The sequence below is a fragment of the Acromyrmex echinatior genome, chromosome 1, assembly GCF_024713525.1.
Source record: "Acromyrmex echinatior isolate Ae372 chromosome 1, ASM2471352v2, whole genome shotgun sequence".
Lineage (NCBI taxonomy): Eukaryota > Metazoa > Arthropoda > Insecta > Hymenoptera > Formicidae > Acromyrmex > Acromyrmex echinatior.
Window position 1 is genome coordinate 925,868 of NC_141852.1, and position 23,164 is coordinate 949,031.

At 45.0% G+C, this 23,164-nt stretch overlaps 6 protein-coding genes and 2 pseudogenes across 6 annotated transcripts; 5 read left to right on the forward strand and 3 right to left on the reverse strand.

The window, feature by feature from the left end:
* Positions 1 to 747: 747 nt before the first annotated feature.
* On the reverse strand, positions 748 to 1,453 carry LOC147910769 (uncharacterized). Its single transcript, XM_087406808.1, has one exon. The coding sequence runs from the start codon at positions 1,281 to 1,283 to the stop codon at positions 759 to 761; it is 525 nt and encodes a 174-aa protein (XP_087262934.1). The 5' UTR covers positions 1,284 to 1,453; the 3' UTR covers positions 748 to 758.
* Positions 1,454 to 1,582: 129 nt separating this feature from the next.
* On the reverse strand, positions 1,583 to 2,704 carry LOC147910770 (uncharacterized). Its single transcript, XM_087405570.1, has one exon. It carries the CDS (start codon positions 2,700 to 2,702, stop codon positions 2,148 to 2,150), a length of 555 nt encoding a protein of 184 aa, XP_087261696.1. The 5' UTR covers positions 2,703 to 2,704; the 3' UTR covers positions 1,583 to 2,147.
* A 246-nt stretch (positions 2,705 to 2,950) lies between these two features.
* On the reverse strand, positions 2,951 to 3,960 carry LOC147910771 (uncharacterized; annotated as a pseudogene).
* Positions 3,961 to 8,844: 4,884 nt separating this feature from the next.
* Positions 8,845 to 10,224, forward strand: LOC147910772 (uncharacterized). Its single transcript, XM_087405568.1, has one exon. It carries the CDS (start codon positions 9,117 to 9,119, stop codon positions 10,221 to 10,223), a length of 1,107 nt encoding a protein of 368 aa, XP_087261694.1. The 5' UTR covers positions 8,845 to 9,116; the 3' UTR covers position 10,224.
* A 122-nt stretch (positions 10,225 to 10,346) lies between these two features.
* On the forward strand, positions 10,347 to 11,690 carry LOC147910773 (uncharacterized). Its single transcript, XM_087409435.1, has one exon. The coding sequence runs from the start codon at positions 10,350 to 10,352 to the stop codon at positions 11,688 to 11,690; it is 1,341 nt and encodes a 446-aa protein (XP_087265561.1). The 5' UTR covers positions 10,347 to 10,349.
* Positions 11,691 to 16,414: 4,724 nt separating this feature from the next.
* LOC147910774 (uncharacterized) lies at positions 16,415 to 17,618 on the forward strand (annotated as a pseudogene).
* A 15-nt stretch (positions 17,619 to 17,633) lies between these two features.
* LOC147910775 (uncharacterized) lies at positions 17,634 to 19,388 on the forward strand. The gene has a single exon (XM_087409144.1). It carries the CDS (start codon positions 17,771 to 17,773, stop codon positions 18,323 to 18,325), a length of 555 nt encoding a protein of 184 aa, XP_087265270.1. The 5' UTR covers positions 17,634 to 17,770; the 3' UTR covers positions 18,326 to 19,388.
* Positions 18,576 to 19,388, forward strand: LOC147910776 (uncharacterized). The gene is made up of 2 exons (XM_087409135.1): positions 18,576 to 18,745; positions 18,805 to 19,388. The coding sequence occupies exons 1-2, from the start codon at positions 18,576 to 18,578 to the stop codon at positions 19,334 to 19,336; spliced, it is 702 nt and encodes a 233-aa protein (XP_087265261.1). The 3' UTR covers positions 19,337 to 19,388.
* Positions 19,389 to 23,164: the final 3,776 nt, after the last annotated feature.

Genomic DNA, 23,164 nt, shown 5'->3' on the forward strand with positions numbered 1-23,164 from the left:
ATGATATCATCATTCTGAATCTCCTGTGAGAAAGAGGAGGAGGAGGAGACGTTCTCCTCTTTAGTTTCTTCTACTTCCTCTTTAGTTTCTTCTCCTACTTCCTCTTCCATTTCCTTTTCCTTCACAGCCTCATTGAGATTGTCGATGAGGTGTTTGAACGCAATTCTGTTAATGCATACATGCCTAAGATCATCCACCTCGGAAATTTTGATGAGGCGATGGAACACTTTTAATTGATCCACATTTAATTGAGTGAGATCAACTATATTATTCTGAATCTCCTCTAAGAAAGAGGAGGAGGAGGCAGTCTCCTCAACTTTTTGTTCTTTTTGCATGTTATAGCTGCACAATAAAAAAAAATTATCACTTCACTTAATCACAGAAAATGTGCAACAATATTCTATCATTAACGCTAAATGGTAGAATATTGTTGCACGTTGGGGAAAAAAAAAATATCACTCACGTCTTGCGTGCGGGCAAAGCAGGACAAAGACTAACATTGAGAATCGATCTTCGCCGTTGAGAAGCGAGCCTGCCTAGGATCTATAGAGAGGCAGATGTATACAAAACACTTTAGATCATAAGTGCCGTCACGAAAAGTTATCACTATAGAATATCGCGTCGAGATATAGGATGAATGGATGGATGGATGGATGGATGGATAGACGGATGGGAAGTAAAGAAAGTACATATATATATAATGATATGAACAAAAAAAATTTTTTTATTCACATATTATTCACATCATTTCTTTTTTTTTACGTATTAAAAACTAAAGCCAATAGCTCGCAATCGACGAGCTGATGTTTGTTAAAAATATCGCTATCGCGTATAGCGTTTTTGGACGCGATGTTGGAGAATCGCGTATACTTGACATCAACCGTATCGACGAGTCGGGTTAATCGTTCGAACGTTACATCGATACATTCGTCAAACTCAAACATACGTCGTAGCGTCGTTTCGGTCATCATCATACATACGGACGAAGAATTGAGACGTACGAGCGTAGCATCGTTCAGCATGCAAACGCTGACGGTTAACGGTCCAACACTTATAAAATTGTCCTTATATTCGTTTCGCAGCATCTTGTAAACATTCCATCGCTGCTCATAGAAACCTTTCCACGTTTCGAGAGACAGCAGCAGTTCATGTCCGCGATGATCTCCCAGGGCGATCTCCACGTAACTCGGTGGACCAACGTTGATTCCAATTTCCAAAAATTTATAGCCTGTAGTCGTCAGATCGTAACATCTACCCAATAAACGCATCTTGCGATGCTCCATGCTGTGTATATATACATAATGTTAAAAAAACGTTTCTTTTGCATATAGAATGTTAAAACTTACATATTACTGCAGTTCTTCTTCGTTTCGTACGATGCGTTGCTGTCTTCAGCGTAGTACATTTTTCAATCGTTCGTACAAGCGAGTATCGCAAGACTAATTGCACCCGCGTAAATTGCGGTATATATATATATATATATATATATATATATATATATAACTTCTAGAATCGAAGAGGGGATAACTCTCCCCTCTTTTTCTAAGAATTGCGAACCTGTTGTAACACGTTTTATCGAGTCTTTCTACGTTTTTTATTTTTTATTTTTTTATTCGCAAGTTTATCAATGCTTATACTTTATGATTTATATTTCGATGGCATCGATGACGTTGGTGATGAGCACGTTGGCGCACTTTGACACCTTTTCTTCAGGATATTCCCAATATCTCGCTTTTTCCTTCGAAGGTGGTGAAATTGGCGGACTTGGCGACAATGGACAGTACCCCTTTCGCTCGATTGATTTTCGATATATATTCCTTTATTCGGTCCATATCTTAACGCTCGTAACTAAAGCTTACGATTGAATGAAAAAAAAGTCTAATATACTGCCTATATACATTGCATATATGTACTGTCAGATGTACTGTCTGATCGGACACGTCGCGACACGTTTTATCAAGTTTTATCTTTTTATGTATTTTTCTTTGTCACGAATTTATACATACGTTTATACATACGTTTATACATACGTACATACGTACATACATTTATACATACATACATACATACATACATATATACATACATACATATGTACATACATACGTACTACGTACATACGTTTATACATACGTTTATACATACGTTTATACATTACAAAGGAAGGGAAAAGAAATACATAATAAATACGTTAACGTATTTTTATTTAAAAAATTCTTTTGCAACCACCAGTTATATATTTTCAATACATTTTGTAACGCGCAATTCTTAACATGTTGTCCACATCGTATAATATTAGTAACATCTAGATTAGATAAAGATTCCATGTCTTCGTAAACTGCGTCCAAGGCCTCGATGTACATGCGTTCTCGCTCATCGTTCAGAAGCAAGTTCTGCAGCCACGTTCGTTTCTTGCGTCCCTTGACATACACGACAGCATCATTTTCAAATACAGCCATCGTAATTAGACGTTTCGCCTCGTTGTACGGGATCGTCCCGTCCTCCCATTGCAATCCATGGTGATAAGCAATCAACCAGAAGGCGCAAGACCTGTCGGATCTTGTCAAAAATTTCCATGGCATGGGACTCGTAAAAATGTAGTGCGTGAGAACAGTCCCCTGTTTCAACACCGCTACTTCCTTCACGATAAATTTCTTGTTAACGATGAATCCTTGCAGATCCATGAACGTTGGCACGAGCATGTTGTCGAGAAGACTGCGGTCGATTGCGGTCGATTGCGACGTATCGTAGATCTTATATCGTGTCAGAGGTGCATCTTAGGTGATTTTGCGCACAACATTGGTCAATGGATTATACTGAACCACGCGATCGTGTATGATGAGACAATAGGCTGTTGTATTTGCGGGTACATCCTCTTTACATTCAAAGTCTAATCGCACGTCCACGGTGCCACTCTTGACTGATTCGTTCTGTCGAGAGCAATCGATGATCACGAATGGACCATTACGTAATAAAGTTGTAAAGGTGAGACTCGGCTCGAGATACTCGTATCCGTAGTAGCCCTTGCAGAAACGCGCGTACAGAATCGCACAACATCTGTTTTTGTCAAAATCCAGATTCAAGTCATCGTACGGATAACATTCCGAATTCAGGTAAAGTTTCGCATTGGTTAATTTGCAGTCGTCGAATCGACTTACATCCTCGGACATGACGTTTTTTCGACCTGTTTGCATAGCGAAAATAACGTAGCGCGGCTTCTCGAGCTGAGTAGCCGTCTTGATGGCCCACGAATGCTTGGTTGTGCTCTGCAAGAGCGGAAATTCGTACAGATCCCTCGAACGAAAAGCCATGCTCAGATATCTCCAAAGCGCGCAGCATCGATAGCTTATTTATCTCGCTCAATAACACGTGCGGCATTCGCCACTGTACTTTGAATAATTCGAGCGTTGGCTCTACCGCCGGATCTCCCGTCAGACAATTGTTGTCGTTGCGCGCTCGTATTAAAATCTACTCGTGACGAGCGTTGATCACCACGCGTATGTAATCTTCGCAAAATCCCAGCAGTACGTAGAGCAGTACACAGAAATTAAAATATCCTGCAGTAGTCTGCGCATCCCAGCCGGCATTCCGTAGAATCACGCTTCTGTCGGATGACACTGTTACATAGTTTTTGAGCGTGCTAGTTATACCCACATTTCTATTACGGTCAATCTCCACACCATTGAGTTCATATCGAATCTCATCGAATATGAACGCGACGCAATTATTTCCCAATGTCACATGAGCACCCTGGATCACTTTTTTCTTCGTTAGTTTTCCCTCGACATATAGAAAGCTTTCGTACGGCAGTGTATACAAATCCTGTTGCTGTATGGGTATTCTTATTTCGTCGCTGTACCCAAACGTGGTGTTGGCGAACGGGTTGTACGTGTGAGTCTCAATCTTGACGATGCGATCGTCGAAGATCGGCTCGTCTTTAATGTTTAAGATATCAGTCATCTCAAATGTTGCGCACCGCGAATCCCAAAGACTTTAAAAATGTAACGTTCGTCGCGTTGAGTTTCTTCTTCCTGATGCAGCTGGATGAGCGAGTGTTATCGAGCTGTGGCGTCACCGATCTTGTAAAGGATACGTTATCTCTCTGCGTACGCTCCGTTCCGTTCAGCACGAGCATTTCACGCTCACGTTATTACTGTCGCCGTCGTACGTGCAATCTAACGGTGACCTCTTCTCCTCGAAAATCGAGCAATCGTCCGTTTTGATCGACGATGCGTATCGTTAGATCTGTAATGCTCCGTGCGATGATCGGCAGGTAAACGATTTGCGTCGGCCTCTCCGATAGCTTATATCCTGCCGCCACGCTCGGCGAAAATTCATGTATCGTGTGCACGCTTTTGCCGTTGCTGTATGCACCCGCGGTCACGTTGCACTCTACGCGGATAACGTTTACTTTCATTATGTTGATCGACACGTCCGATTCGTGCCACCTTCGCGGCTGCAATATACGACGAGAATCCCAGCAGCGATCCAATGCTGTTGGACTTGTCAAAGTTTATTCTGTACGCACATCTAATCTCACATTTCATCGTGTTGTAGTTTGCGCGGAGCGTAATCGGGTATTCTTCACCCTCATCATTATCATCATCATCATCAGTGTTATTGCTATTGTCATCACCCACTACATCAACGGTTTCAAGTGCGTCGCGCTGCGGACGTTTTCGTAAAATCGCGCGTTTCAGAAATTCATTTATATCTCGCACTTCGTACGAACCCTCGGGAATTGTAATTTCCATGTCGTCTTTGGTGAAATAAAATTTGTTGTTCGATTCGTTCACGTTCGGTATCGTGTGATAAGTCTCAAAAATCACCAAACCGAGCTCGTAATCTCCGTCACTCAAATCTATGGCGGGGAAGTAATTCGCCGCGAGGACGGTGCTCTTTCCGCTCAGCGTAAGCGTCAACGACATGACGGAAAAAAGCGTTCGACTAATACTAAGATTTCACAGCACCTCGTCGAGCTTTTTAAATTCACGCGCGTCTACCGTTTGCAGAAACCGCAGACACATCTGTCCGCAGAAACTCTGATCGTACGTCTGATAAGACGTGCGATTGTACTCTATCGCCATAGCGTCGTTCTCGAAATATCGCACCAGTTCCTTAGGCGGTCGAAGATTGCCGAAACTGTCAAAATACATGACGGGATTGTTCCTCTTCGCGTACGCTACCCAGTGAGTACCAGGCCCTGTCGTATCGTCCAGATTCACGATACCGCTTTCGTTTCGGCGCACATCGCTCGTCGGTAACGCGTTACGCATGAAAACGCCTCTAAAGTATGGTACACGCATACGTCTCGCGAGCTCGTTCAATTGTACATTGGTAGTTGCGCCAGACAGCATTTTTATCGTCTTTTTGACGTTTTTTTTTTCTTTGCAGCTACGCCCTATCCATGTTTGTATGGACCGAGATACAGTCCGCGACCCTGTTCCATCGCGCGATCATGACGTTGCAGCTCTTCGAGCTGACGTCGCGCGGTTTTGCTATCGTTTACCGCTTTCGCCACGCTGGCTGCTCCGCCGATCAAGGACCCGAGTGCACCCAACATTGGTAGAAACGGTAACGCACCGCCTCGTTTCGCCGTCGGAAGTATCCGCTTTTTCATCGCCTTTTTTTTTGTCGTTTTCTTCTTCGGTTTCATGCCCATGCCGATCTTGGTCTTGGCTTTCATCGCTGCCCAGACAGCAGCTACGGCGGCTCTCTCGCTCAGAGCCGAATCTCTCGCGACGATGCGTCCTAACGCTTTATCGGCGAGTACCTTGTCCGCCGTGTGTCTATCGGTGAGATCGTTGCTTCGAGAATACGTAATGTCGTGTTCTCGGCACACCGCGTCCAGCGGATTTATGCCCGCGTCACCTCTGGTTAATCGTTTCGTAAGTCGAGTGCCCGGACCGCAAAACTGATAACCCGGAATATGTAACTCGAAAGGAAGCGCGTTTATCGCTCGATTTAGCAGACTGCCGCGCGACGCCGACATTTGCTACAATCCTTTATCTTCGGTGTAGGGCCGTCGATATGCGTCCGCTGCCACGGCTGATTGTAGTGTTCGTCGCAGCGACGATAAGTTCGAACCTCCGAATCTGCCTTCACGTGTTCCGGAAGCTTGTCCCAGACGTGTTCGATGTATTCACCGTACACGCGTAAGAGTACGACCTTCGGTATATATTGTAACTGCTCGGCGCTCAAATCTCGAATATCGGAAAGATGATACAGCGCGAGATACATTTTGCTACTGCGCGATTCGCGGATTCGCGCACCTTTAAATAATCGTTTGAAAGCGCGTAATCTTTAGTGTGAGCATGAAATTCGTGCTGCAACCGCTGACGATACGTGTCACAAACTGTGACGTGAAATCCCAAATGATGGGAGGCAGTGCGGAGAAGCGCAAGCACGGCGAAATGCTGCCGAGTACTATACGCGCGATCATTTGCGGCCCGTCGAATTGTGGTAAAACCAACGTTCTCATAAGTTTGCTCGAGAGTCCAAATGGCGTACGTTTCGAGAACGTGTACGTCTACTCGAAATCACTGCAACAGCCAAAGTATCGATATCTCGAAAATTTATTTACATCTATCGATGAAATCGGCTACTTTATGTTTTCCAACAATAGCGACATCGTTCCATCGAACGAGGCGCGCCCAAATTCTATTTTTATCTTTGATAACGTGGCATGCGACAAGCAGGATGCGGTGAGTGAATATTTTTCGATGGGTCGCCATGCGAACGTTGACTGCTTCTATCTTTGTCAGACTTACGCAAGGATACCTAAACATCTGATACGCGACAACGCGAACCTGCTGATCCTGTTCAAACAGGATTGTACCAACTTGAAACACGTTTACAATGATCACCGACATGTCTTACGACGAATTTTGCATGTTGTGCCGTGACTGTTGTCAAAAAAAATATGGATTTTTAGTAATAGACAAGGATAGTGCGCTTAAAGACGGGAGATACAGAAAGGGATTTAACGAGTTCGCAATACTGTAACGTGACTAGTCGTTGTTGATACTTTGCCAGAGACGAACATGGCTGATGTGCGCGAGCGTGAAAAAATCGCGAGAGAGATCGAGAAGACGAGTCGATCCGCAAGAAATATCGTGCTCTGAAAACCGGTAGAATCGAGGAAGACATGGCATTGGACAGACATTTTAAGCCTATTATATATTATTTATAAAAACCGCTGCGACAAATCGTTAACAGCCCCGGTGTACACGCGATAAAGAGACAGTCGCGCGACGATGACGCAGCGTCTGCTTCCAAACGCGAGAGGAAGGAAGCAGAAGAAGAAGAGGAGAAGGAGGAGGAAGAGGGAGAGAAAGAGAGTGAGACATTCGAGCGTTCCGCTATTTCGGATAAATCCGATGATCGATCGCATGATCGTGTACAGTCGATAACCTCCACTCCGCGTACGATGATCATACCGACGATAGAATCATTGGATAACGTTTTCGAAACGACGGACGAGTAGGTATATAAGGCGGGTTCTAAGCTATGGGGCTAGAGGGGAATGCGGGGTGCGGGGAAGTACTTGTAGGCGCGGGGAATACCTAACGCGGGGGAAAGAGGGGGAAAGGTCTAAGCTCCTACACAATAGGGCTCCTACACAATAGGGCTCCTTTTTTTGTTATCAAAATTTGACCATGTTTTTCTTTAAAAATGCATTGATAATAAAGGTTTGAATTTGACCATGACATATTTTTCTTTTCTTTAAAAATGTATCGATAATAAAGGCTTGCATGTTAGAGAAAGATAGAGCACGCGTGCTACGAGTGAAGAAAGGATGGAAGAATTAATAGAGTACGAGTTTCTTTTGTATGATACAGTTTTTTCAATCTTTATGGTTTTTCCTGGCGCGTCGAGGCAAAGGATGGGAAGTAAAAGACAATATACATGAAATAAGGCGAACAAAAATGTTTTATTTACATCTTATTACATCGGTTTTCGTACTTATTAAAAACTAAAGCTAATAGTTCGCAATCGATGAAAGGCTTGCATGTTAGAGAAAGATAGAGCGCGCGTGCTATGAGTGAAGAAAGGATGGAAGAATTAATAGAGTACGAGTTTCTTTTGTATGATACAGTGAAAATATGAGTCTTTATTTATACACGATCGGTTCAATAAATACAAAACCTAAATGTGGATCCTATGTAAATAGGATTTTTTCTACATGATTTGTAATCTTTTTCATAAATTTTATCATAGATCTGACGATTCTGAGGATCTATGTTTTTTGTTTATGTTTTCAATATTGTTGGGAAGATTTTCTAATGGCAAGTTTCTTGAATATTATCACTCACAGATCAGTGATCGTTAAAGTTTGAGTTTTATGTTCGTGCTTTGTACTAACGATTGTTTTTTTTCCTTTTTTTGTTGAAATTTTCATGAAACGGAAAAATTTTGGACGAAGTCCATTGGACATAATGAAATATATAAAAGTGCATAAGTGCTCGATGTACCACAGTGGTGTCCTGGAAGACCAAGGAATCAGTCGCTTCAGTTACTGACGCTTCAGTTATTGATAAGCATAATATGGCTAATCATGCGAACATAGCCAACGCAGTCCAGTATGTTCGAAACGCAGATCCGGAACAGTTCGCACATATCAGAGACGAAGTGTTCGAAGTACTCGAAGAAGTGAACTTCGAAGAACTAATGGATCAAGAGATCGATTCCGACGAAGAAACATTATCGGACGCTGGCTATATTAGCGATTTGAGCGAGATTGATACAGATTATGTACAAAGGTTTGTGTCATCATCAGAAATCCGTGCACTGAACAGCCGTACAAAACATTGTATAATCCATTGTTATTATACAACGACGGTTGGTGCTTTATGTATATGTGCAGAATGCATGATACGTTTGAATGAGACTGATATCGCAGGATTGTATCTCATAAGGAAGCACGATGTTGGACATATTTACGCGCTAAGTGGTCAGTCTTGCACAAATTGCAGACTACCAACATACCTTATATTTCCATGCAACAAGTGCCCACAGTGCACACATTGAAAAAACTATTACGAATAGTATTGTGAATGAATCACATGCAAGTGCTCCGTAGAACAGTGTGATCTAAAGACTGTAAAAAAAAAGACATGGAAAATCACGAGCGAGTACGCGAATTGTTGGAACAGTGCGGCCGGGTCGCTACTCTGGTGGAATATTTCGCGTGGCTGCAACGATGCGAGTGCATCGAGCAGCTTGAAGAATTTTGTCGTGCCAAGCGTCTCGCCGTTGGACACAGACAATCCATGGTGGCGAGGATCGCACGACTCGCGAGTGCAAAAGTGCAATTGGAGCAACGTTTCGTGCACATTGGTGGCGACTACGCGAGTGGCGAGTACGCGAATCGCGACGAAAGATCTCTCATCTGGCGAGAGATCGATGCCGCGTTTGAAAACCGTGTATCGACAGGTGCTGTGATAAACTCTAATCACATTGAGCCGCGACGGTTTTTGGAAGACGCGAAGGAAATAGTGTTCGAGCATGTGCGAGACGCAGTAGAAAGACACGGTAGCGCAAAAGTGAATACTGCGTTCAATGGCGAGTTTGCGACGAAGGATAAACGTGCCAATAAGAGCATAATTACAAAGAACAGCGAGATATATCGTTGCACCGATATGCACGAGTGGTACGAGCGACACGTCGTCGAGCCTATCCTAGCATCGCTCGAAGAATTCCAGGAACGCGACAGCGGGTGGGCATTGTCGCGAATCCTCAATTTGATAGTGAATGTAAATAAACATAATCCAATGCACACGGGATGTCACATCGAAGTGCCACGAGAAATAGTGACGAAACGGGCGGTGATCAGTGTTCATTCGGCAGACAATGCATGTTTCGCGTGGTCGGTGGTCGCCGCTCTGTACCCTGCAGAAACATATGTAAATCGGGAATCGTCATATCCGTATTATACAACAGTACTAAATCTCGCAAACATTGAGTTTCCAATGACTTTAAAGGATATTTATAAATTCGAACGGTTGAACGCGGTGTCGATCAACGTGTACGGTATCGAGAATAAACAGGTCCTTCCTCTGCGATTCACCAATGAAAAGAAGGAGAAACATGTCAACATGCTGTACGTGCAAGATCCACGCAACGATGGTATTGGACATTTTGCGTGGATAAAAAACTTATCCCGTCTCGTGAGTTCGCAGATTAGTAGAAAAAAGAACAAGAAATTTTTCTGCGATCGGTAAATATACATGAAAAATTATTATAATTTTCCGTCTCATTAATAAAATAATGGTAATAGTTATAATTTTTTTTCTTTTTTCAGATGCTTGCACTACTTCAATACCAACGAAAAATTGCAGTCGCACGTAATGGACTGCGAAAAGATGAATGACTTCGCTATCAAACTGCCGAGCGTGGACGACAAGTGGCTCGAATTTGAGAACCACTGCAATAAGCAGAGCGCCCCATTCATCGTCTACGCTGATTTGAAGTGCGTTCTACGGAAGATGGAACTTGAAAGGGAAAATGCATCGTCGTCGTCGTACACGCATCAACAGCACGAGGTATTTAATATAGGATACTACGTGCGATGTTCGTACAACGACGCGTTATCATTGTATCGGTTCCGTCGCGATGAAGATTGCATAACGTGGTTCGCGCGACAACTCAACGATTTGGCTCATCAAGTTAAAAATATAGTATCCGCCAACGTACCCATGGAAACGTTGTCGAAAGAACAATTGGAGGCGTATCGCAGCGCGACGCGTTGCCATATTTGCGAGAAACCGTTCGCACCGGACGATACGCGGGTCCGCGATCATTGTCATCTCACAGGTAGATTCCGTGGTCCAGCGCATGCAAATTGTAATTTAAATTATAAAAATTCATTTTATATTCCGATCGTTTTTCACAATTTATCAGGCTACGACGCACATTTTATAATTAAAGAAATTGCTACCGCGTTCGAAGGACATGTAAATATACTACCGATAACTAAAGAAAAATATATTTCATTCACTAAAAATGTCGATAGCACCAAAGACACAAATGAAAAGAATTTTCGGAAAAATTGCATAAAATTACGATTTATCGATTCTTTAAAATTTCTAAATGCAAGCCTCGATAAATTGACGTCGTTTTTAAGCAGAGACAAATTAAAAATTGTACGTTCCGAATTTCCGACATTATTAGGTGAAGAATTTGAATTACTCACACGAAAAGGTGTCTTTCCGTACGAGTACATTGATCGCGTCGAAAAATTGCAGGATACGCGCTTACCACCGCGCGAATTATTTTTCAGTTCGTTGACAGGCGATACAGTATCCGAGAGCGATTACGCTCACGCCGCGAACGTCTGGAAGCGATTCTCCATTCAAACGCTCGGCGAGTACAGTGATCTGTACTTGAAAACTGATGTCTTGTTATTGGCCGACATTTTCGAAAATTTCCGCGAAAGTTGTGTCGCGAGTACGGTCTCGATCCTGCGATTACTATACATTGCCTGGTTTCAACGTGGATGCGATGCTAAAACATACGCGTATAAGATTCGAGTTTTCTCCGTGATTAGTAATTCTCGAGGCGGGGATACGTGGTGGGCCAGTCAATGTTCCGGTAGATACGCACAGGCTTTAAAAACAAGTAATGCTTTCGACTCATCGAACCATCGTGTACTTGAGGGAGTGCGGGGGGGCTTTGCCCCGCGTTTTTAAATCGACAAAAGGCGGAGCTTGTCAAATCCTTATAATTGCGTTGAGCGAAACCCTCTCCACCTGGCTTGGGGACGTGCGATGACCGCTAAATACCCGACGCTTTCAAGTCGATACGTGGATAGTGATTCAATTGTGCTTTTTCGATTTTCTGCCCATGGCGGTGTAAACCTTTCCCATATCGTTTGGAAATTTTTTTGGGCATCTTCTACTCCCGAACGATCTCAGCGGGTACGTTAGCCGTCTTCCCCCCTGCCTTAGTGGTAGGCCCAACCGGCCTATTGGGTCAAACATCGGGGGGGGGAGATATAGGTGGCCTTTTTGGTGAAACCCTAGTACGACGCATCTCAAAAGACCCTAAACTGCAAAAAGATCGTCGACCCCGAACTATGAAAAACCCTTTGCGGAATTCTTCTCGCGGAGCGTGCAATTCCTCAACGAGTTGAACCCTCTTCGGAAAACTAATTTTCTCTCTCTTTTTCTCAAAAAATTCCCCTTTTTTATATTCGACCCCTTGTATCGAGTACGAGAAATAATGTATTTTCTCCTTTTACTCAATGAATCGTTTCATGGCCCCCCACCGATTTATTATAATAAACCCGCTTCCGGCAGTTCTCGATGATCGACAGCATCTCGTGTTGGAGTTTGTCCTGGGTCGGGGCGAAAACGTCAGCAATCGTAAAAAGTTTCCCCCACTCTTGGGGGTTTATTCCGTTGTAAACGATCCCCGGGTTTTCATTCATGTCATAAACCCCTTTAAGGTAATCCGGTCCAGATTCTTCTTCTTTTCTTGTATCGACTCCCGGTGGGGATAGGTTTAATTATCCCCTGTGCTCAATACGTCCTGCGATGTACTTGTGTTTGTGCGCGTTCGTCACCAACAGATGCTCTTGTACTTGTGCATATGTCTTCCGTGTAGAGAGTATCGTCGGGAATTCTCTTGAAAATCAACTCGTAAAGACCAGGTGTACCGGCGTATCGTACGCCATCGCTAATTATGTTGTCCGCGTCATCCACGTCGAAACGTTTATTGCCAACATCAGCCATGCTGTGGCAGGTAAATGCCGTACAGTGATCTATACCGCTCTCTTTATCTTGCACTCCCCTCAGGACAGCTCGACATACTTTTGCCCAGTGGGCCCAAGACCGGCTCGTAACGCTCTCGACCTTCCGACGTTTGCAGCTGATTTTGAAATCTTCGTCGCTAGCGAGTCTTCCGTCCGTTTCGAAAACATTCTCCAACGACTCTATCGTCGGTACGATTTTGGCACATGGTGTGGAGGTTATCGGCTGTGCGCGATCGTGCGATCGATCATTGGATTTATGCAGATTCTTGGAAACGCTCGAACGTCTCTTCGCTTCTTTCTTGCCTCCTCCTTCTCTTGTTCCTCTTCCTCCTTCCTGTCACGTTTAGAGGCAGACGTTGCATCTTCGTTCGCTGCGGACTCTTTTTGTAGCGCGCATGCTGGGGTTGTCGACGAAAAGTCGCAGCGGTTCGATAAGGGGTTTAAAATGTCTGTCCAACGTGATGCCCTCCTCGATTCTACCGGTTTTCAGAGCGCGATGTTTCTTGCGGATCGACTCACTCGTCTTCTCGATCTCCCTCGCGATTTTTTCACGCTCGCGCACATTCGCCATGTTCGTCTCTGACTAAGTATCGGTAACGACTGGTCACGTTACGGTATCGCGAACTCGTTAAATCCTTTTCTATATCGTCCGTTTGTGAGCTCACTGTCTTTGTCTATCACTAGAAATCCATATTTTTGCTGCCAACAGTCGCGGCACAACGTGCAAAATTCATCGTACGACATGTCAGTATTCACATGATCGTTGTAAACGTGTTTCAAGTTGGTACCGTCCTGTTTGAACAGGATCAGCAGGTTTGATCCGTTGTCACGTATCAGATGTTTAGGTATCCTCGCATATGTCTGACAGAGATAGAAGCAGTCGACGTTCGCGTGGCGACCCATCGAAAAGTATTCTCTCACCGCATCCTGCTTGTCACATGCCACGTCATCAAAGATAAAGATAGAATTTGGACGCGCCTCGCTCGGTGGAACGATGTCGCTGTTGTTGGAGAACGTAAAGTAGCCGATTTCGTCAATAGATGTAAACAAATTTTCGAGATATCGATACTTTGGCTGTTGCAACGATGTCGAGTAGACGTACACGTTTTCGAAACGCACGCCATTCGGGCTCTCGAGTAAGCTTATGAGAACGTTGGTTTTACCACAATTCGATGGGCCGCAAATGATCGCGCGTATAGTACTCGGCAGCATTTCGCTTGCGCTTCTCCACGCTGCCTCCATCATTTGCGATTTCGCGTCACAATTCGTGACGCGTATCGACAACGGTTGCGGCACGAATTTCATGCTCACACTAAGGCTACGCGCTCTCGAACGACTATTTAAAGGCGCGTGAATTTACGAGTCGCGCAGTAGCAAAATGTATCTCATGCTGTGTCATCCTTTCGACATTCAGGACTTGAACGCTGAGCAGCTGCAGTATACCGAAGGTTGTACTCTTACGCGTGTACGGTGACTATATCGACTACGTGTGGGACAAGCTTCCAGAACACGTGAAGGCGGATTCGGAGGTTCAAACGTATCGTCGCTGCGACGAGCACTAACACAATCAGCCGTAGCAGAGGACGCTCATCGACGGTCCCGCACCTAAGATAAAGGACTGTAACGAATGTCAGCGTCGGGCGGCAGTCTGTTGAATCGAACGATAAACGCGCTTCCTTTCGAGTTACATATTCCGGGCTACCAGTTTTGCGGCCCGGGCACTCGGCTTACGAAGCGATTAGCCAGAGGTGACGTGAGCATAAATCCGCTGGACGCGGCGTGCCGAGAACAGGACATTGCATATTCTCGGAGCAACGGTTTCACCGATAGACACGCGGCAGACAAAGTACGCCAAGGAGGCGCGGAAACGTGTCACCGCGAGAGATTCGGCTCTGAGCGAGAGAGCTGCCGCTGCTGCCGTTTGGGCAGCGATGAAAGCCAAGACCAAGATCGGCATGAAATCAAAAAAGAAGGCGACAACGAAGAAAAAGACAACGAAAAAGCGGATACTTCCAACGGCAAAACGAGGTGGTGCGTTACCTTTTCTACCAATGTTGGGCGCGCTCGGGTCCTTGATTGTTGGAGCGACCAGCGTGGCGAAAGCGGTAAACGATAGCAAAGCCGCGCGACGTCAGCTCGAGGAGCTGCAACGTCACGACCGCGCGATGGAACAGGGCCGCGGTCTGTATCTCGCTCCGTACAAATATGGACGCGGATTATACCTCGGCCCCTATAAACGCGGACAGGGTGTAGCAGCGAAGAAAAAAAAACGCCAAAAAGACGATAAAAATGCCCTCGGGTGCAACTACCAACGTGCAATTGGACGTGTTCGCGAGACGTATGCGTGTACCGTACTTTAGAGGTGTCTTCATGCGTAACGCTTTACCGACGAGCGGGGTGCACCGAAACGAAAGCGGTATCGTGAATCTGGACGACCGGGCCGGGTACTCACTGGGTAGCATACGCTAAGAGGAACAACCGCGTCATATACTTTGACAGTTTCGGTAATCTTCGACCGCCCAAGGAACTAGTGCGATATTTCGAGAACGGTGCTACGACGATAGAGTACAATCGTACATCCTATCAGACGTACAATCAGAGCTTCTGCGGTCAAATGTGTCTGCAGTTTCTACAAACGGTAGACGCGCGTGAATTTAAAAAGCTCGACGAGGTGCTGTAAAATCTCAGTATTAGTCGAACGCTTTTTCCGTCATGTCACTGACACTTACGCTGAGCGGGAAGAGCACCGTCCTCGCGGCGAACTACTTTCCCTCTATAGATTTGAGTGACGGCGATTACGAGCTCGGTCTGGTGATTTTTGAGACTTATCACACGATACCGAATGTAAACGAATCGAACAATAAATTTTATTTTGGCAAAGACAATACAGAAATTACAATTCCCGAAGGTTCGTACGAAGTGCGAGACATAAATGAATTTTTGAAACGTATGATTTTACGGAGACGTTTGCACCGCAACGCACTTGAAACCGTTGACGTAGTGCATGGTGACAACAACAACAACAACAACAACAATAACAACAACAACAACAATAACAACACTAACAATAACAACAATAGCAACAACAGCAACAACAACATCAACAATGACACTGATGATGATAATTGTGAGGGTGGAGAATACCCGATTACGCTTCGCGCAAACTACAACACGATGAGATGCGAGATTAAATGTGCATACAGAATAAACTTTGGCAAGCCCAACAGCATTGGATCGCTGCTGGGATTCTCGTCGAAGCGTATGCTGCGACCGCGAAGATGGCACGAATCGAACATGTCGATCAACATAATGAACGTAAACGTTATCCGTAGAGTGTAACATGACCGCGGGCGCGTACAACAACGGCAAAAGCGCGCACACGATACACGAATTTTCACCGAGCGTGCCACCAGGATATAAGATATCGGAGAGGCCGACGCAGATCATTTACCTGCCGATCACGGTACGGAACATTACGGATCTAACGATACGCGTCGTCGATCAGAACGGACGATTGCTCGATTTTCGCGGAGAGGAGATCACCGTCAGATTGCACGTGCGACAGCGACAGCGAGCGTGAGATGCTCGTATTGAACGGAGCGGAGCGCACGCAGAAAGATAACGCATTCTTTGCAAAGCTCGTAACATCACCGCTCGATAACGCTCGCTCATCCAATTGCGTCAGCAAGAAGAAGCTCAGTGCGTCGAACGTTAAATTTTTACAATCTTTGGGATTCGTGGTGCGCAACTTTTAAGATGACTGATATCTTAAACATTAAAGATGAGCCGATCTTTGACGATCACATCGTCAAGATTGAGACTCACACGTACAACCCGTTCGCTAATACATTCAGGTATAGTGACGAAATAAGAATACCTATACAGCAACAGGATCTGTACACATTGCCGTACGAAAGCTTTCTATATGTCGAGGGAAAACTGACGAAGAACAAAGCTGTCCAGGATGCTCATGTGGCATTGGCAAATAATTGTGTCGCGTTCATATTCGATGAGATTCGATATGAACTCAATGGTGTGGAGATTGATCGTAATAGAAATGTGGGTATAACTAGCACGCTCAAAAACTATGTAACAGTGTCATCCGACAAAAGCGTGATTCTACGGAATGCCGGCTGGGATGCGCAGACTACTGCAGCAAGATATTTTAATTTCTGTGTACCGCTCTACGTACTGCTGGGATTTTGCGAAGATTACAAACGCGTGGTGATCAACGCTCATCACGAGCTGATTTTAATACGAGCGCGCAACGACAACAATTGTCTGACGGGAGATCCGGCGGTAGAGCCAACGCTCGACTTATTCAAAGTACAGTGGCGAATGCCGCATGTGTTATTGAGCGAGATAAATAAGCTGTCGATGCTGCGCGCTTTGGAGAGCGGACGATATCTGAGCATGGATTTTCGCTCGTGGGATTTGTACGAATTTCCACTCTTGCAGAGCACAACCAAGCATTCGTGGGCCATCAAGACGGCTACTCAGCTCGAGAAGCCGTGCTACGTTATTTTCGCTATGCAAACAGGTCCAAAAAACATCATGTCCGAGGATGTAAGTCGATTCGACGACTGCAAATTAAACAATGCGAAACTTTACCTGAATTCGGAATGTTATCCGTACGATGACTTGAATCTGGATTTTGACAAAAACAGATGTGTGATTCTGTACGAATTGTACGCGCGTTTCTGCAAGGGCTACTACGGATACGAGTATCTCGAGCCGAGTCTCACCTTTACAACTTTTTTACGTTATGGTCCATTCGTGATCATCGATTGCTCTCGACAGAACGAATCAATCAAGAGTGGCACCGTGGACGTGCGATTAGATTTTGAATGTAAAGAGGACGTACCTGCAAATACAACAGCCTATTGTCTCATCATACACGATCGCGTGATTCAGTATAATCCATTGACCAACGTTGTGCGCAAAATCACTTAAGTGTACCTCTAACACGATAAGATCTACGATACGACCACAATCGACTGCAGTCTTCTCGACAACATGCTCATTCCAACGTTCGTGGATCTGCAAGGATTCATCGTTAATAAGAAATTTATCGTGAAGGAAGTGGCGGTGTTGAAACAGGGGACCGTTCTCACGCATTACATTTTTACGAGTCCTGTGCCATGGAAACTTTTGACAAGATCCGACAGGTTTTGCGCCTCCTGGTTGATTTCTTATCACCATGGATTGCAATGGGAGGACGGGACGATCCCGTACAACGAGGCGAAACGTCTGATCACAGCAGCTGTATTTGAAGATCATGCTATCGTGTACGTTAAGGGACGCGAAAAACGAACGTGGCTGTGGAACTTGCTTTTGGACGATGAGCGAGAACGCATTTACATTGAGACCCTGGATGCAGTTTACGAAGACATGGAATCTTTATCTAATCTAGATGTTACTAATATTATACGATGTGGACAACATGTTAAGAATTGCGCGTTACAAAATGTTTTGAAAATATATAACTGGTGGTTGCAAAAGAATTTTTTAAATAAAAATACATTAACATATTTATTATGTATTTTTTTTCCCTTCCTTTGTAATGTATAAACGTATGTATAAACGTACGTATGTGTGTATAAACATATGTACGTATGTATAAACGTATGTACGTATGTATAAACGTATGTATGTATGTATGTATGTATAAATGTATGTATAAACATATGTATAAACATATGTATAAACGTATGTATAAACATATGTATAAACGTATGTATGTATGTACGTGTGTATAAACGTATGTATAAATTCGTGACAAAGAAAATACGTAGAAAGATTTGATAAAACGTGTCGCAACATGTTCGAAATTTTTGGAAAAGAGGGGGGAGAACCTATCTTCTCTCATCGATTCCAGAAGTATTACCATTTACACGGATGCAATCAGTCTTACGATACCCGAACGGTCGAAAAAAAAATGTACGCTAAAGAGAACAGTGCATCGTACGATGTGAAGAAGGAATATAACATGTAAGTTCCAACGTTCTATACATAAAAGAAACGTTTTTTAACCTTATGTATGTACACAGTACGGAGCATCGTGCAGTGCGTTTACTGAGCAGACGTTACGATCTGACGAATACGGGCTACAAATTTTTGAAAATTGGAATCAACGTTGGCCCACCGAGTTACGTGGAGATCGTCCTTGGAGATCATCGCGGACACGAACTATCGCTGTCTCTCGAAACGTGGAAGAGCCTCTACGAGCAGCGAGGAAATATTTACAAGTTGTTTCGAAATGAATACAAGGATAATTTTATAAGCGTTGGAGCGCTAATCGTCAGTGTTTTCATGCTGAACTATACTACGGTCGTACGTCTCGATTCTTCATCGGTACGCATTATGATGACCGAAACGACGCTACGCCGTATGTTTGACTTTAACGAGTGTGTCGATGTAACGTTCGAACGATTAGCTCGACTCGTCGATACGGTAGATACCAAGTATACGCGATTCTCCAACATCGCATCTGAGAACATTATATGTGATAGCGACATCTTCAATGGAAATCAGCTCATCGATTGCGAACTATTAGCTTTGCGAACTATTAGTTTTTATTAAGTACGAAAACCGATGTAATAAGATGTAAATAAAACATTTTTTGTTCGCCTTATTTCATGTGTATTGTCTTTTACTTCCCATCCTTTGCCTCGACGCGCCAGGAAAATTGAAAAAACTATCATACAAAAGAAACTCGTACTCTATTAATTCTTCCATCCTTTCTTCACTCGTAGCACGCGCGCTCTATCTTTCTCTAACATGCAAGCCTTTATTATCAATACATTTTTAAAGAAAAGAAAAATATGTCATGGTCAAATTCAAACCTTTATTATCAATGCATTTTTAAAGAAAAACATGGTCAAATTTTGATAACAAAAAAAGGAGCCCTATTGTGTAGGAGCCCTATTGTGTAGGAGCTTAGACCTTTCCCCCTCTTTCCCCGCGTTAAGTATTCCCCGCGCCTACAAGTACTTCCTCGCACCCGAATTCCCCTCTAGCCCCATGGCTTAGAACCCGCCTTATATACCTACTGACTCGCTAGCAACAAAGGTTCAAAATCAGTTGCAAACGTCGGAAGGTCGAGAGGCGTTGCAAGCCGGCTTGGGTCCGCTGGGTCAAAAGTACATCGAGGCTGTCCTGAGGGGTGCGCGAGATAAACAGAAGAGTGGTATAGATTATGTATACGGCGTTTACCTACACAAGGATGGATTGATGTTTGGCAATAAACGTTTCGACTTGGATGATGCTGACAACATAACATTATCGACGGCGTACGATACGCCGGTGCACCCGGTCTTTACGAGTTAATTTTCAAGAGAATTCCCGACGATCTCCTTTACACGGAAGACGATATGAACAAATACAAGAGCATGCTGCTGGCGACGAATGCGCACAAACACAAGCATCATTCGCAGGGCCGATTATTGAGCAACAGGGGATACAAGTACAAATACGTAATCGCGCTGTTGATGTCGATCACACTCAAGAAATAGAAGAAGAAATCTGGAAAGGGATTACCTCACGCAATGACATTAAATGACAATGCGATCGATTACGTGCACTGGGACGATTCCAACGAGCTGGTGAATCGTCTACGATTGCTCGACGCTTCGCACCGAGCGGGCAACAACGCTCACGACAACGAGATGCTGTCGAAGAACTTCGCGAAGCCGGTCTTATTATAAATTAAATTGTATCGACGAAACGAGTCAGTCGAGTGGCGTCAGCGAGAAAAAAATACTTTTGGTCTTTGTATTACACGTCGAATCATCAAAAAGAAATCCAGCGAAAAGAGAAAAATTAGCTCGGAGAGACGTCGACTCGTCGAGGAATTGCACGCTCCGGCGAGAAGAAATTTTCCACGAAGACGCATCATAGTTCGAGGATACGATGATTTATGGCAGGCTGATATTGTCGAGATGCATCCGTACTCGAGTTTCAACAGAAGCCACCACTACATATTCACCGTCATCGATGTGTTGAGCAAGTACGCGTGGGCCGTACCGTTCAAGAGCAAGGGTGGAAGCGAGACGGCTGATGCTATTGTTGAGATAATTCGAGCAAGTGGAAGATGTCCTAAAAATTTATAAACAGATATGGGGAAGGAGTTTTACAACGTTGGTGTGCAGAAAATCTTGAAAAAACACAACGTTAATCACTATTCCACGTATTCGACATTGAAAGCGTCGGTAGTCGAGCGGTTCAATCGTACGCTTAAAAGTGACATGTGGAAGATGTTTACACTCAACGGCAATTACAAGTGGATCGACGAGCTACCGCGTTTCGTATCAGATTTCAATGCGCGCAAGCATCGCACTATCGGCATGCGACCCGCCAACGTAACTCCCGCGATCGCCGAAAGACTCTTGGACACGGTGTACAGCGTGATAAAAATCGCTGGTCCAGCAAAATTCAAAGTGGGCGATTCGGTACGCGTGAGCAAGTACAAGACGATTTTTGAGAAGGGTTATACACCAAATTGGATCACCGAGGTGTTTACGATCGTTAAGGTGCAGTGTACCAATCCCGTAAGCTATCTACTCGAAAACTATCGCGGAAAATCCGTCACTGGTGCGTTCTACGAGCACAAGTTGCATCGCGCTACTCATCCGGACGTGTATCTCGTGAAGAAAGTACTGCGCAGGAAGGAAGACAAGGTGTACGTCAAGTGGCTGGGATTCGATGGATCGCACAATTCATGGATACACAAAAACAATGTCATTTGATAAAATTTTTTTTCGCATATTTTTTTCTACATGTAAAAAAATATATCAATATAAGTATTGCAACCGCACTCACGAGTGTGGCGCAACTTCGTCGGACATTCACAGCTGAAATTCCTGCCGGCGATCGGATGTGGGGGGGGGGGGGAGGGGGGGCGTTAATCGAAACGCGAAAAAAAAATGCGTCTTCCCGCGACTATTATTAGGGACACAGGATTACAAAGCAATAGTTGGGCGCCAGGCACGAGTGAGCATGCCACTCTCTCCAGAACTTACGCGATATTTCTTTAGGCTTTCCTATATGATAATGAGCTGCGAATGTCGACGGGCCCTCAACCGGCAGCTCAGCCTCGGAAGTGGCAGAGGGGGGTGATTCGTGGCCGAGGATAACAGATCTCTTAGAGTAGCGAATAGGAGCGAGAATAAAATACACACGAATTTAATAGTAACAAGAGTAACCAATATATTGAACGAGTCTACGATTCACATTTACAATCAGCGATACAGTCGAGACGATAATTCTATGTGAGCGCAACAACGGGTTTACATAGGCCGGCGGTTTTACACTAGGCGTCTCAGTTGCGTTACATTCCCGCGACCTTAAGGGCTCTGACATAGCAAACCGAAGGGACAAGTAAATCTAACGCTACAGACGATAAAGACGGTACGCGACAATACTACGGAACGGGACTTCGACGTAACATGCGATCCGCGATAACGACACCGATAATGATTGACGAGGCTGTGGCCTGTGGCGGACGCCCTGGAATTATCCCGACGACAAGGGCCGTTCCGGGAGGCGGCACGCGTACTCTACTCGCGCGAACTCTAATACACAATCAAGCCACGTGCACTCACTCGCATTTCCAGTAAACAAATCCGATATCTACGCCTCCCGGACGCGGAACCCGGCGACTGTACATGGGTGACGTTCGTCTCACTGGTTCCCTCGCAGGTGCTCCTAGCTGGCCTCGGAAAGCTCTCAATCGGTTGGCGTCCTGCGTCCTCTCTTCGAGCGGGCCACAGCTCAAGTGCTGGCCGCTAATCTTCTCGGGCGCACGCAGGATTCGTTCTCCCCGCGAGGGGGTCTTATCACCTGGTTGGCGCGTGGCCCCGCGGCTTTCCGCTACTCGCGGAAACCGCGTCATGTTTATCGCATGTGTCCTGGCGCGCGAAATTCGAGAGATCACTGTAGTCTTTCTCAGGCCGCCTCGTGGCCTCGAGGCGCCTCTCCGGGGCTCTCGCCGTCCTTGTAGCGCAGAGTGGCCTTCCCCGTCAGGTCGTGCTGACTCTCTATCCGCTTTGCGTCTGGAAGAGGGTGCGATAAAAGGTGTTTTGCGATAATACAAAAAGAAAACGTAACGAATGCGGGAAAAATATCACCTGCGTGTGACCCGGGGCCAGGTATCGTGCCTCCCGGCGGTCTGTCCTCAGCGGTCGCCTCTGGACTCTCAATCTTTGTCGTGCTTCTTTCTCTTCTCCCCGGTGAGATTGCGTCACTCCGCCCAAGTCGCGGGAGTCGCCGGTCTCTGTAACCCTCGGTACGGGAATACGCCGAAACGAAAATAAAAAAAAAACGGCAGCGCGCAAGATACGCGAACGATGACGCGGGAGAAGCGCAGGTGCGTCCGCCCCCCCCCCAAAAGGTGAGAGGACTCAGGACGCT

What these genes read in the sequence shown, in the direction of transcription:
- LOC147910775 (XM_087409144.1), top strand. Translation starts at nt 17,771, where the DNA reads ATGCTCATTCCAACGTTCGTGGATCTGCAAGGATTCATCGTTAATAAG.
- LOC147910773 (XM_087409435.1), top strand. Translation starts at nt 10,350, where the DNA reads ATGGACTGCGAAAAGATGAATGACTTCGCTATCAAACTGCCGAGCGTG.
- LOC147910776 (XM_087409135.1), top strand. Translation starts at nt 18,576, where the DNA reads ATGTTCGAAATTTTTGGAAAAGAGGGGGGAGAACCTATCTTCTCTCAT. An exon ending in GTGAAGAAGGAATATAACAT is followed by an intron (nt 18,746 to 18,804) that starts GTAAGTTCCAAC and finishes GTATGTACACAG; the next exon opens with TACGGAGCATCGTGCAGTGC.
- LOC147910769 (XM_087406808.1), bottom strand. Translation starts at nt 1,283, where the DNA reads ATGGAGCATCGCAAGATGCGTTTATTGGGTAGATGTTACGATCTGACG.
- LOC147910772 (XM_087405568.1), top strand. Translation starts at nt 9,117, where the DNA reads ATGGAAAATCACGAGCGAGTACGCGAATTGTTGGAACAGTGCGGCCGG.
- LOC147910770 (XM_087405570.1), bottom strand. Translation starts at nt 2,702, where the DNA reads ATGCTCGTGCCAACGTTCATGGATCTGCAAGGATTCATCGTTAACAAG.